At 29.1% G+C, this 13,600-nt stretch overlaps 1 protein-coding gene across 1 annotated transcript in view; it reads right to left on the bottom strand.

Annotated features, from left to right (window-relative positions):
* Positions 1-5,024: 5,024 nt before the first annotated feature.
* LOC129911133 (sex peptide receptor) overlaps positions 5,025-13,600 on the bottom strand; it is a 40,402-nt gene continuing 31,826 nt past the window's right edge. Inside the window, exon 4 of the mRNA XM_055988814.1 lies at positions 5,025-5,918. Coding sequence (XP_055844789.1) covers positions 5,195-5,918 — 724 coding nt within the window. The 3' untranslated portion in view covers positions 5,025-5,194. The remainder of the gene's footprint in view (positions 5,919-13,600) is intronic.

The following is a 13,600-nucleotide window of genomic DNA, read 5'->3' as shown; positions in this document are numbered from 1 at the left end:
GTAAGGTGGGACATAATTCCCGAATTCTATTCGGGACTTATGACCCAGTAAAGTGGGACATTAGTTCCGAAAAAAAAATTAGGGACTTATGTCCCGGGGACTTATGTCCCTGCGCCGCCGTCATCAAAATGTTCAATTCACTTAAGATTTTACGCGGCGTCCATATTAAATGTCTTAGGGCCGGTTTGTTCACACTCGATTATCTTTTAATCAATGATTTTGGTATGGAATAATCCTTGGTTAGAAGATAATCGACTATGAACAAACTGGCTCTTACTCTGTAATGCCAAAAAATAAATTGAAAAACTTTTTCTTTTTTTTTTTTTTTTTGAAAAATATAGCTTTATTTTCGAAATGTTGCGCATACTTATAATAATAAATTACATAAAAACAAAATAAAAATTAGCATCTTAATTTTTTTTTTGTTTCAAAATATCAACAGTACAATTTTAGTTTTTTTTTTATTTCAAAAAGTTCACCCTCAAAAACATTTTGGTTTAGGTACATTAATCTATTTCTATAACACTAACTAAGCTTATAAATTATTATTTTTTATATTCTTTTATTAATTCTTATATTAAATTATAAATTTAAACATATAAACTATATTGTATAAAATTTTATATAAAAAAAGAAAGATATTTTTAACGAATCTTAAAAACTATAAGCTTTTTAATGTTAATTTTTATATTATATCTACTTTACATTTATTCAAGTCAAAATTACAAGTAAAATACCTATTTTTTTCCCTTTAACTATATATAACTTCACATTAAATATTTTTTTACAATTTATTTACAAGTTCTATTTCCAATTTATTATTAACATCAGGATCTATACAATTTAAATGCAGTTGGAAGAGAAGCAAAACTATAAATCTTAGTTTCTATACATATATTTTGTTTCTAATAAAACTTTACCCACATTAAGAGTTTTTTTTACAACTTTCTATTTGACATGAAATATATATTTGTTCAAATTTATCATGTACTGACATCAAGAATCTTAAAAATTAGTCATTTAAATTGGTTGCCTAGGGCTCAAGAGTAACCAATTTAAATGAGTTTAAAAGTCTTATTTATAAATATTTTATACAATTCTTAAAGACAATTAGCTGTTTGTTTTTATACAATTTTTTTTGTAATTTTATTGAAAATCAATTTTTTTTTTGTATTTAAAAGCATGCTGTACGTACAGGTTATGGATTATGGACAAAAATGTCTAACTTCAACTGAAACTATATGAATTTCTTTAAAACTACAAAAAATGAAATAAACAATTGAATTATGTATTGGTAATCGTGTTTTTTCGTTCACGGGTGGGACATTAAAAAGGAAGTGATTTTAAGACAGAGTATGTTCTTGCAGATTTATTTCAAAAATCCTGTGTTTTCATACACAAAACATTCGTAACTTCTCTAAAAAAGACTATTTTTGTATGTTTAAAGGTTTGCCGAGTTCCTACTGTAGATATAGATACCTACATTCTTTTGAATAGTCTAAAAATATAATCTTTAAATTCAAACTTTAAGTTGTTGAAAAATCATACCCTTTTGTTTAAAAATTGATTTTTGAATTTTTGATTTAAATTTTTGTGTCAAATTTTTCAATTATATTTTTTTTTTAATATTTGATCATTATGGTAATTTTTAGATTATCATATATCATAAAATTTTCCAACTTAACCAAAAAACAATGTTATGAATGTAGTGATACAGCAAACTTTTTATTTAAATAGGGTTGCCACGTTAAAGTTTTCGTTTTTAAAGGTGCAAAGTTTTCATTATTAAAAAAAATATATACTATAAAATCAGGCAATGAGAACAATAGTGGAGTAACCCACTTTTTTTCTCATAAAAATGGGTCTCTTAATATTATCTATTATCTAGATTTATGCAGCTAGCTACACTCAAAACTAGCTGGCACTAAAAAAAAGTGTTGTTTAAAAAAAAACCCTGTTTCTTAAATCTCTCGTAGCTCAAAACTGAATTTTATGACTAACGCCAATATTGTTCTCATAGTCTCAAATATAACTTCAAAAGTCCGCAAACGTTATATATCAAAGTTGATATGTATAGAGTAGGTGTTTTTTTTTTTTTCATAAAAGTGGGTGAAAATTTATTTCGATGATGCTTTAGCTTAATATTATTATTTGAAAATTGTATTGAATTTGTTTGATGGTTTCAGATTAACAAAGAGCATTGAAATATAAAAAAGCACCAAGTTTGGTGGTATCGGTTACTTATCTGAACTAAAGCAGTAAAGAAAGTTTTGAACTATTTTAAATCCGACTTTGAAAAACTTTGTCTCCGATTTTTTTTACATTTACATTAGCTAGTTTTTGTCTGAAGCTATTTAATTCTTTTGTTTTTCTGAAGACTGCTATTTTTTTTAATCAGTTCTCAAATGAAAAACTTTAAAGCATTCCTAACCTTAAATATTACATGTAATATTCGCTCAATAAAAATTGTCCATCGATATAATTTAGGTGTACTGTTATGAATAGAGATACATACATACGTTTTTTAGTTTAACTACACTTATGTGGAATTTCTCATCAAACTCTATCTTTTTTTGCCTTTTCAGTATGTAGAGTTTAGAATTTTAAGGGATCGTTATCTACGACTCAATCCTATTTCCTCTGTATTATAGATTTTGACAATTATAGTCTAAACATTTGTTAAACGTAAAAGACTTGAGTGTTGTTCAAAACCACGAGAAATCGCTTATTGGCACTTTGCTCACGTTGCATTGAAATTCGACGAAAAATTAAAAAAACACATTTTATTTGATTTTTTTTTTCAATGCAGAAAATTTTGTATCTGCAATCAATTTTTTTTTAATACAAGATATTTATTTGCAACAAACAATGTAACTTTTTTTCGTTTGCAATAACATTTTTTTCTTAGTGCAAATATTATTCAGTTGCAATATTTACTTGCGATATAATTAATATCAAGTTATGCATTCGTACAAAAAAAAAGTTGAGATAACATTTTTCCATGACATTACGATGGTAAACAATGACACAAAAGTGGGTCCCGGAAGTCCGTCAGTCTGTCTGTCTGTATAAGGAGCTACAGCCTAAACGGATCGACCGATTGATGTCAAACTTGGTATGTAGCGTTATTTGGCGATTCTCCAGAGGGGTTTTTGGAATTAATTTTTTTGGACCAAAAATAACTGTACTTATCATATACCGATTTTAGTAAAATTGAAATATCTCAAAAACGGCTGCAACGATTTTGTTTAAAAAATTCAAATGTTAGTTTTAAGATAAGGTCTATCTTCTTATGAAAAAAATTTTGTTTGAAAATCATTATTAACGGTACCAGCCATAGAACCGTTTTTTTCAAATCCGATTATCTCCGAAACTGCTTATTCGATTTAAACGAAACTTTTTGTGAAGAAGCAGTTATATAATTTAAATATGAACCAAGAATTAAATTTCCAAAAACATAATTTTTGGATTTAAAAAAAAAATTTGAAAATTTTTTATTGAAAAATCAAATTTTCGAAAACGGGACATTGAATTTTTTTTTAAATTTTGTTGTAAGATGTTGATTAGTAATTTCTACAAAATGGCATACCAATTTTATTTTAAAACTTTTTTTCCAAAAAATTATTTATAAAAAATTAGTTTTTTAAAAAACGGCTCTAACGATTTTGAATTTTTTTTTTCTAAAAATGCATCTTAATATATCAATCAAAACTGCATACTTACTTTGGAGGGCAATTTGATTTCAGATTTTATTTTATTTTTTTTTTTTTTTAAACGATATTTATTTTTTTTCCAAATTTCTATATAAAAAGTCTTAAAAATTTAAGCAACTTTAACTCGTGCATTTTATTTTTTCAATTGCAGTGAATATTTTTTTTTCATCTTTTCAAATCTGTTTAAATATTTTTAATTTGCAAGAAATACTAAAGCATTTATTTTAGAAAATATATGTAGGGGAAAGGTGCGAACAGTGAGACAATTCATTTTTCTCTTTTCTGAAAGCAGTAACGCTAGTTTGGGTCAAAACGTTTATTTCCCCATCTGCGTCTTTTAATTTTGTTCCAATTAAATTAAATTTGTCCATTTTCCTACACCGGAAAATATCACACAAAATCAGGTGAAAGTAGTTTTTGGAGTGTTATGAGTGTTAACACAAAAAAATCAGGTTAATGGACAGAACTTTTTTTTACATATGTATCATATTTATAGGTTCTTACATAAAAAAAAAAATCATGTACATAGGATTCCTTCTCGTTTTTTGTAATTTTATATTTTTCCGAAAAATGACAAAAAGCAAACAGTGAGACATAGATTTAAAAAAAATGATTTCAATATGATTTGGAGGTGTTTTTTCTTTCGTTTTTTTTTTTGTTGGCTTTTTTGTAACATTCTAAGATATACCAATTTAAAGAAAAGTGTCTCACTGTTCGCACCTTTCCCCTACCAGTGAAAAAACAATGTGAGCACTTAACTAACATTGTGAGTTTTTTTTAGTTTTTTTATTCCTTAAAAAAAAAAAAAATTTAGATCTTGAAGATTTCTAGTATTTATCATTGTCATAAGAAATTCATAATGTTTAAGTTGAAATTCTCAAATTTCGTTGTATATGGCTATCAATTTTAATTTGCTTTTTGGTATATTATTTTCTTTTACCTATATTTTTTGATTTGACAAAAACAAAAACAAAGTGGCAACAATACTTTTATAGTCAAAATGCAAAATTTATATATTTTGTTCCTTTAAATGTTGTTATTTAAATTGTGTACCAAGTATTTTTTTTTACAATCAGGTATTGGAATAAAATTTTCATTTTTAATTACATTTTTAATAAATTGTTAACCTACAGTACTATTTTGTATCTATTTATATTAACTTTCCACTTTTACAACATCGAGAATTTAAAAACTTAAGTATTTTTATTTAATTTTTATTTAAACTATGGTTTATACAATATTTCTTCATAACTTTCTAATAAGTCTTAAACGTTTTAATACACAGAAAAAAAACTTCTAACAGTCATGCTCATATTCACACACTTAAACTTTCTTACTTAAAGATAAAATCCTCACCATCTCCTTTACACACACACACACACACAAAATCATCACACATAAATGTCCCTTCCCTTCATTTCTATATTATTATTTGAGATTTCCCTTCTCTTGCATGAGAAAGAGAAACAATTCACTTACAACTAGAGCACCGTTTCATTTGTAAACGTACGCGGTCCATTTACAATCGAATACTTGGACGAAGTATCCTTTTTCACAGCCACTCGATCCAAAAACATTTCCTTAAATGTCTCACGAAACTGTCGTGACATCCCGCAATAAATGCCAAAATTTATCGGATAACTCACAACGAGGAAGAAGTTTGCAAACAAAATGCAAATATTCGCTATGCGATAATCCAAGAATTCCGTAATTGCCGACGAGATGATATGCAATACCGTTAAAATGCACAACGGTATCTCGGCCATAAGGAATACAGTGACAACAACTATTAGCATTAGGGTGGTGCAGTTGGCTTCACGCAATTTCTTCGATTCTTTTTTGCGATTCTCACGGAATAGAGCCTTTCGACGTTCTTGAGCTTTGCGCATCGCCTTGAACAGCAGGATATTGAGGGTAACCAAAATTATGCACGGTATCAGATGAACGAAGAACACTCGGAAGCTAAAGTACACCAAATAGTAGACATCAACGCCAACATAGTCCTCGACTAGTTTCGACGTTTCCATGTGGCATACTTCGACTTGATTGCCATTCCATTCGATGTTCAATGGATGGTAGGTTCGTTCGAAGAATCTTGTACTTTGGTGGGTAAATGCAGCTAAGCAGATGAAGAAGGTACAGCGTTTAACACGTGCCATGGTGCACCAAGTACGTGCCATTGGAGCGTGACAGACGTAGATGTATCTGAAAATAAATAAAAAAAAATAAAGAAGGATAAACTTTATTTTTGTAAAATACGATTAAGACAAATGATGAAACTTTAGCTTTGCTCACGATTTTCTTCGTGCCGTACAAATAACAACAACAAAAGTGTGGTTCAAAAGTCAAAGACAACAAACACTTGGTAGCTTTTTTAATGCCTGATGGGTCTGTGAGTTATAGAAGTCGGTCATTGGTCAGAAAGAGAGAGAGGTCATTTAACTTATTTATTGGAAACGTTTTTCATTCTTTTGTCTCTCGATTACAGTTTTCTTGATTTTTCTTCTTGGGTATTAAATTTTGAAAAAAATGTATGTAAGGTCAAGGAACCAGTATAGAATCACTTTTGTGAATTGATTGAATATTATTATGGGGTTTGAATGAAATTTAGGTAAACCCAACCAGAGTTATTGTGTTCTTATGAGGATAACAATGGATAAAGAGATTCAAGAAAAATCATTTCTTTTATATCGCAAAAGAAAGGAATTATGAACAACTTGTAACAAAAAAGAGAGATAAAAGTTTAACTATCAATAAATCAGGATTTGAAATATAAATACAAAAATAATGAACCCCACTGAATTGAAGATAAAGAAACTTTAATATTTAAAAATGTTTGTTGATAATAGGGCTGTAAAAGTAACGACAAAATGAGTACTCGCATGTATACGTTACTTTTGATACTAGTACCCGCATCAATAATATCGTTACTCGTTACTTTCGTATGTTTCGCATTTTTCGCATATTTCGTATGTTTCATGTGTTTCGCATGTTTCGCATGTTTCGTTACTTTCGTTACTTTCGCATGCTTCGTGTATTTCGTACATTTCGTATATTTCATGTATTTGATACGTTTTGTATGTTTGGTATTTTAAGTATGTTTCGTAAATTGGTATAAGGGTGTTAAATTTTTTTTTTTTGAAAAAAAAAACAAAAACAATTTCTATAATCTAAGCTACATTTTAAGGTCATAAACATTAAAATTAGTTGCGGCATTCTCATGTAATAAGAGTTTAAAGGTAACTACATTGAATTTTTTTCGTTTTTTTTTTTTAATCAAACGTGGAAACATTTTTGATTTTTTTCCAAATTTTTAGACAAAAATTTGGTAATTTTTTGTTTATATTCTTTCAGTAATCTTATCACAATTCTTTAGAGACCTTTATTTTAAAAGTGCAACGCACAGATCTCGAAATATTAACACTTCAATACAACCATGTCGAACAATTTTTCATTTATTTTTTCTATTGAGAGTGATTTTCCAACCTCGTTTTCTCTGCTTTTTTTTTGTGTTGAAAATTTTGCACCGAAAATAAAATAATTTTTTGAAAAACCAAAAAACTTTTGTACATTCTTAAGCTAAATATCAATAATATTAACACCAAGGCCATAAACAGATTGGTTGCGTCGTGGATATACATATTTCGGCCAAATAGAGAAAATACAAAAACGTCTCTTTTAATATTTCTGCATAAATTATCGATAACACAATTATTATTGAACCTTGGCACTACTGTTTTAATCGAGACAAAAGTAAACTCCACATAATTATCTGCAGTTAGCATTCTGGCTATGGTTACGATACCGACACGAGATGCGAAATGCGACAAATTGAGTGTATCACTTCATTTCGTATCTCTTCATCGGATTAAGTATTGAAACTGGAATCGCGTCGTTACACAGAGAAAAATATGACCCGCTAAAAACTAACAGATTGCCATATTGTTTTACCGTCCATACATTTCATAAGGAAATCTTATTAAAATCAACGATTAATAAGGTTTTTTTAAGGAGATTTCTTATTATTTTTATAGAGAAAATCTTATTAAAATTTCACTGAAAAGTTGATTTTTTTTGCAACTTAGCACTAAAACAAAAATCGCGATCAATATTTTCATGGCAGGTTGGTTCAGGTGGTAAGGTGGGCGACTAATGATTTGAAGTCTCCAGTTCGATTCCCAGCCTGGTCATCGTTTTTTTTATTTTTTTGCAGATTTTAAAACAATAAGGAAAACCCGATTGTTTTAATAAGGTTTCCTTCTTGGATGAAAACCATAGAGAAATCTTATTGTTTTTGTTCTATTTTATGTGGTCTATTTTTCTCTGTGTACTCGTATGTTTCGTATCTCATACGTTTCGTATGTTTCGTTACTTCAGTACCCAGTAACGAAACATACGAGTAACGATACTGTTTAGAAAGTAACGTTTTGTTACTCGTTACTGAAGTGAATACCCGCATTTTAGTAACGAATACATACGATTTGCTACAGCTCTAGTTGATAAGACTGGGTACCATATAAACAGAAATAGTACAAAACGTAATTTTCCAAGCTAAAAAAGTCCGAAAAATATTTCTGTGGTTAGTTACGTTTTGGTTTTATAAGTTAAAGATTAAAGTAATAGGTTTATCTAAGAAAACCATATTGATTTGGATTTGAACACTTAAACAAACATAACGCACAGTGGTGCCTTGGGTGCACCATTTCAATCATTTTGGAAAAAGACTTTTTAGAAGTGTTGAGAGGAAGTATTTTAAGTTTCAGTTAAAGAAGGTTTTGCAAGTCCTGTTTGAACCGTTATAAGGAAGCTTGTATTTTCAAGTAACATAAGACCTGTTCCATTCCAAGAGGTTTCTTGTAAGTAAACAATGTTTTCTAATTATAAAAAAAAAAAAAACATTGCATACTTACAAGGACCCTTTTGTCTAAACGAGTCTTGGTTCTCATAAAATGTAAATTATGAAAGAATAACTAACCAGACCAGTTTTAAAAATATCGTTCAGAATATGAGAGCTTCAAAATGGGATTGGGCTGGACACTTTTTTCTAGCAACTTGGATTTGGCAAAACAACAACCTATTGGATATTTCTAGATAGAAAACGATTTTCTGCAAGACCATTCAAATGGGGATAAGCTAAAGATAGAAAAAAAAAAAGAAAATTAAAGATAAAAATTCAATAAAATTTACAGTAGTAAAATAGTCGATCGTACTTGTGTTTAAGGTTAAAGTGGGATACACTTCGTCGGCTGGATGCTATCTTGTTCAACGTCCATTTTTCAAAATGTTGGAAAATCGATTTTTAAAGTTCAGATTGAAAATTTTTGTTTATATCAGAAAGATTTTGATTAATATTGATTTTTTGCTGGAAGCCTTGATAATTTTGTTTTAAAAACATGGGGCAGAACTTTTTATCTTTAATTCTTTGTCGAAGAAAAAGTACAAATTTGTAATCTTGTAAAAGTACGCCACTTGATTTCTCCTATTTAGATGCATTTTTAATAATAAACAATAATTTCTTTTACATCAACAACTTATAAATTGACTTTTAGCTTTATGATTTTTTTTAAAGCAACAGATCAAATTTACCAGGGTAAAATGGCACACTGTCCAAACATACGTTATTTTAAATGCGAAATTGAGTCAATGGGCTCCTTTTCCATGTTCTTGGAACAAGTGGTGCTTAATCCCCCCAGATCTTTCATCTAGTCATTTCAAACCCAGTTCATGTTGGTTGCTCGTCTCGTTTTTGTAGTTTTTGCAACTTTGAATGTTTTGGATGCTTTTTTCCAGGTTTTTTTACGGAATCAAGGGCTTTCCTCAGTCCAGGACTTCCTCTCTTTACATCCTTCATAAATAGCAACTATTTTCACTTTAAAAAATGAAAATGTGAAAAAAATTTAAAATGGCATGTGAAATAGGTATGCCATTTTACCCGAGCACTAAGTAGGCCATTTTGCCCATTTTGAGTTTTTTCAATTTAATTTTTACACCAAAAAATTTAAAATCGTTTTAAAACAACTTATTTCAGTAAAATAATAAGAAATACTTCATGCGTACATACATTAACTTCTTTTTCCAACATACAATGTTTTTATACTTTTTTTTTGCAAAAAAAATTTCACAAAATTATAACGAGTGTACTTTTTGAGGTGGATAGAGACAGTTTGACCTGTCAAATTTCAAATAATGGCTTGAAGTTGCTGAAATTTCGTATATGTTGGTTTTGTAAGATAAACTAAAGAATCGCGTTCATAAAACTTTCTAATTATTTTCGATTCTACAATTTCTAGCCAGGGGGCCATTTTCCCTTGGGTTGCCATTTTAGGCCACTTTCCCCTACTGTAGTACAACTGTATTGTAAGTAAAAATCGTGGCTTTACAAATTCAATTCCACATGTGATGAAATAAATAATATATAAACTATCATCAACTAAAATCTGTCTATTTAGAGGCACTCAGATAACTAAAATAGCAAATTACAACCGAAGTCACTCAAATAACATACACTTCCTCTATCAATATTCATTTATTCTATGATTTTATCGTTATTAAAACGTATGTGTTTTATGATTCATTAAATGATATAGAAAAAAAAAAACTTTTTTTTATAAGCAGCTTCATAAGTTTAGAGATTGTTAATCTCGCCCCCTTGTGACTAGTCACGAGTTATAACTCTTGTGACTGTTCTTTTTCAAGATAATTGTGACTCGATATCATTTTCGTGTTCTTATCCTAATCTTCACAAAAAAAACTCACAATGAAAAGGTAAATTTTTAAGTGTCACTTTTGATCTTTTTACGTAGGGAAAATGTGAGACACATTTCTTTTAAATTGGTATGTTTTAGAATGTTTCCAAGCTATCTTAACCCAACTAACCAAATTTTAAGACACATTGCATCTTGATGTTGCAGAAAGTGTTATAGTCATAGAATGAATGAAAGCATCATATTAAACTTAAATGTAGAAAAGATCAAAACCTTTCCAATTTGCAAGGGATAATATCAGTGAGACAGATTAAGGTGAACAGAGAGACAGACGGATAAAACAGAAACAAACTAACGAAAACTTCAAATAATTAAGTTACTATAGTGTTTATTTAATTACTTATGAACCCATTTCTTCCAAAAAGGAAAAAAAAAAAAGAAAAACCGACAAAAAAAACGCACTGAAATCATGTTCAATTCATGTTTGCTTTTTGTCATTTCTCGGAAAAAATATAAAATAATAAAAAACAACAAGGAATTCTAAGTAGGTACTTGTTATTTTTTTGTGAAAGAACATGCAAATTTAACAAACATAAGGAAACCTCGTAAGTCGTATCGTAACCAGTGTTGCCGGAGAGAAATATTAGAAGGTAGTACGGCAGAAAAAATAGGGGAGTATTTTGAACAAAATAGGAGTACAGCCATTTTTTTGTCTTGAAACATGCAAATTTAACAAACATAAGGAAACCTCGTAAGTCGTATCGTAACGTAACTCTCAAAATCAAATATTACAGGAAAGCCGAAAGAGTCGAGAGACTACAGAGTAGTTGCGGAGTAACGTGCTGTGCAAAATTTGAATTTAAGTGTATTTAGAGTTTTCGGAATAACTTAAAATTTTCTGGGTTGCTTCGCTGAAATGTTGGCATTAAAACTCTATATTAGAATTAAAAAAAATTTAAATTTTGTATATACTCTCTTTTCAATTATGTTACTTTTGAGATTGTAAGAAAAAATCTAATAATATCACAAATATCAAAAAAAAAAAAAAATAAATTATTGCACCACCCTAATGAAAACGCACAATTTTGTCTATACTCTTATCTTACAAGATCGGTAAGTCTGTAGTCACGCAATACACACTTGAAAATTTTTCAGTGATTTTGAATCTACTAATTTTTGTCTACCTTATAAAATTAAAAGCAAGAGTTGAGGTTTTTTTCACATGGTAACGCAGTTTAGATAAAATGTCATTTCTTATTTTCTATTTTTGTTTTGATAACTTAACAAAAATTAATCAAAAAACATGACACAACTGATTTAATCCTAAAGTTCTTTGGACAATATTATGCCGTAATCTTTTCGAAAATCCATCTAAAATGTACCCCCAACCATGAGTTGAAAAAAATTGAAATCTATTGCATCAGAAATAAAAACTTTATTATTTAAAAATGGATTTAAAACAAAATTCCACAAAACATTTATAATGCTAAGCATTATGCAGCATTATTTATATGCATTAAAACTGAATTGACTTAATTCATGTTTGAATTTATCCAATCAAGATGGTAGCTAACTGTGGTGTATGCATCAGGTCTAGTACCACCACATCCATCTTTACTAAAATTAAAAACACCAACAAGTTTGCCATCGTAGATAGCTGGACCACCAGTATCTCCATCACAAGCTCCCTCCATGTAATTATGACCAAGACACATTAAAGACTCATCCCCAAATCCAATAAGTACTTTGCAAACTGATGAATCCATTTTAAAAACGGTATTGAATTTCAACCATTCTGGATAGGTTCCTTTGTAATATAATTGTCCCCATCCAGAAATGATTACTTTGGAATTTGTTGGCACTTCACCACTGAATAATTCAATTTTTTGAACATCGGAAGAGAATACAAGTTCATTTTCCAATTCCAATAATGCAATGTTATTTGACCACTGATTTTTGTAGTTTTCATGTACTTTAACATTTTTGACTGTAACTTTTTCTCCACCGTTCAAACGGTACATACTGCCAACGCGAACACTCAATTCTTTTGGTGAAAATCTAAAAAATAAAGAAAAGTTCAAATAATGAAGAATTATAACACTTCAAACTAGTTTCTTCAACCTAGTTTTAAGAAACTAGTTTCACAATCTATTAAGTAAGATTCAGAGTTTACATCGAGTTAACTAAGGTCCATTTTCTTCACTCGGAGTTGAACATAACTTGAGAATTTTTAATATAAAAATTCTCAAGTTTTGTTCAACTCCGAGTGAAGAAAATGGACCTAAACAAACTTAACTCTTTAACTCTGGGATTGAGTGGTTTTTTGTATTACTTACATTTCAGATCCATTATCACGAATGACACAACTAGCAGCTGTCAAAATGTAACGTGAGCTTACAATAGATCCGCCACATTTAAAGTCACGATTTGTATAAAGTGCAACTTGATGGGGAAACTGTCCAACTTGTGCATAGGCACCACCAACTATTCTTGCTGAAGGCTTTGCTTGCACCAAGGCACAAAGTACTAAAGCAACTACTACGAGGAATGAAGTTTTGAACACTGCCATTTTCGAAAAGATGTTGAAAGTCGATTTGTTTGAGTTTAAATAGCCCAGCATATCATTTGAAAAAATTTATTTATATCTTATCAATTTATTAAAAATAATTATATTTCCTTGGTGAAGTATCTTCTAAAAATCTTTGATTTCGATCTAATAATAAAATAGTACTTGAGATAATTACGGGGATATATTCAAAGGGAAAACCAAACGATTAAACTTCGGTCAGAAATTTAATAAAACAAAAAAATAAATATATTTCGATGTCTTTTTGGAAAGATAAATCTTTTAATATATATATGAAACAAAGTCGTATTAGTCACAACATTTATTACTCAAGGACGCCTGAGCCATTTTTTTTTTTTTTTTGATAATGATGAAATTCGCTTTAAAAGAAGCAGATACAATGAATCCCTAAAGTCCTTTAGAATATTTTTGATCAAAGGGTGTTTTTTTTTCAGGCATTGAGTTATGAATGCGAAAGATTCCATAACAGCTGACATAAATTTTGTTTATAAACTGTTTGAAAATGTTTAGTTTATCATAAGAATTAAGAATTTAAACAGTCTAAAAAAGGGTTTTGAGGGAAAGGGTGTTTTTTTTTTAAAGAAATTCAGACAATT

The sequence above is a fragment of the Episyrphus balteatus genome, chromosome 2 (assembly GCF_945859705.1).
Source record: "Episyrphus balteatus chromosome 2, idEpiBalt1.1, whole genome shotgun sequence".
In the NCBI taxonomy this organism is placed as follows: domain Eukaryota; kingdom Metazoa; phylum Arthropoda; class Insecta; order Diptera; family Syrphidae; genus Episyrphus; species Episyrphus balteatus.
This window is presented reverse-complemented; position numbering and strand designations above follow the sequence as displayed.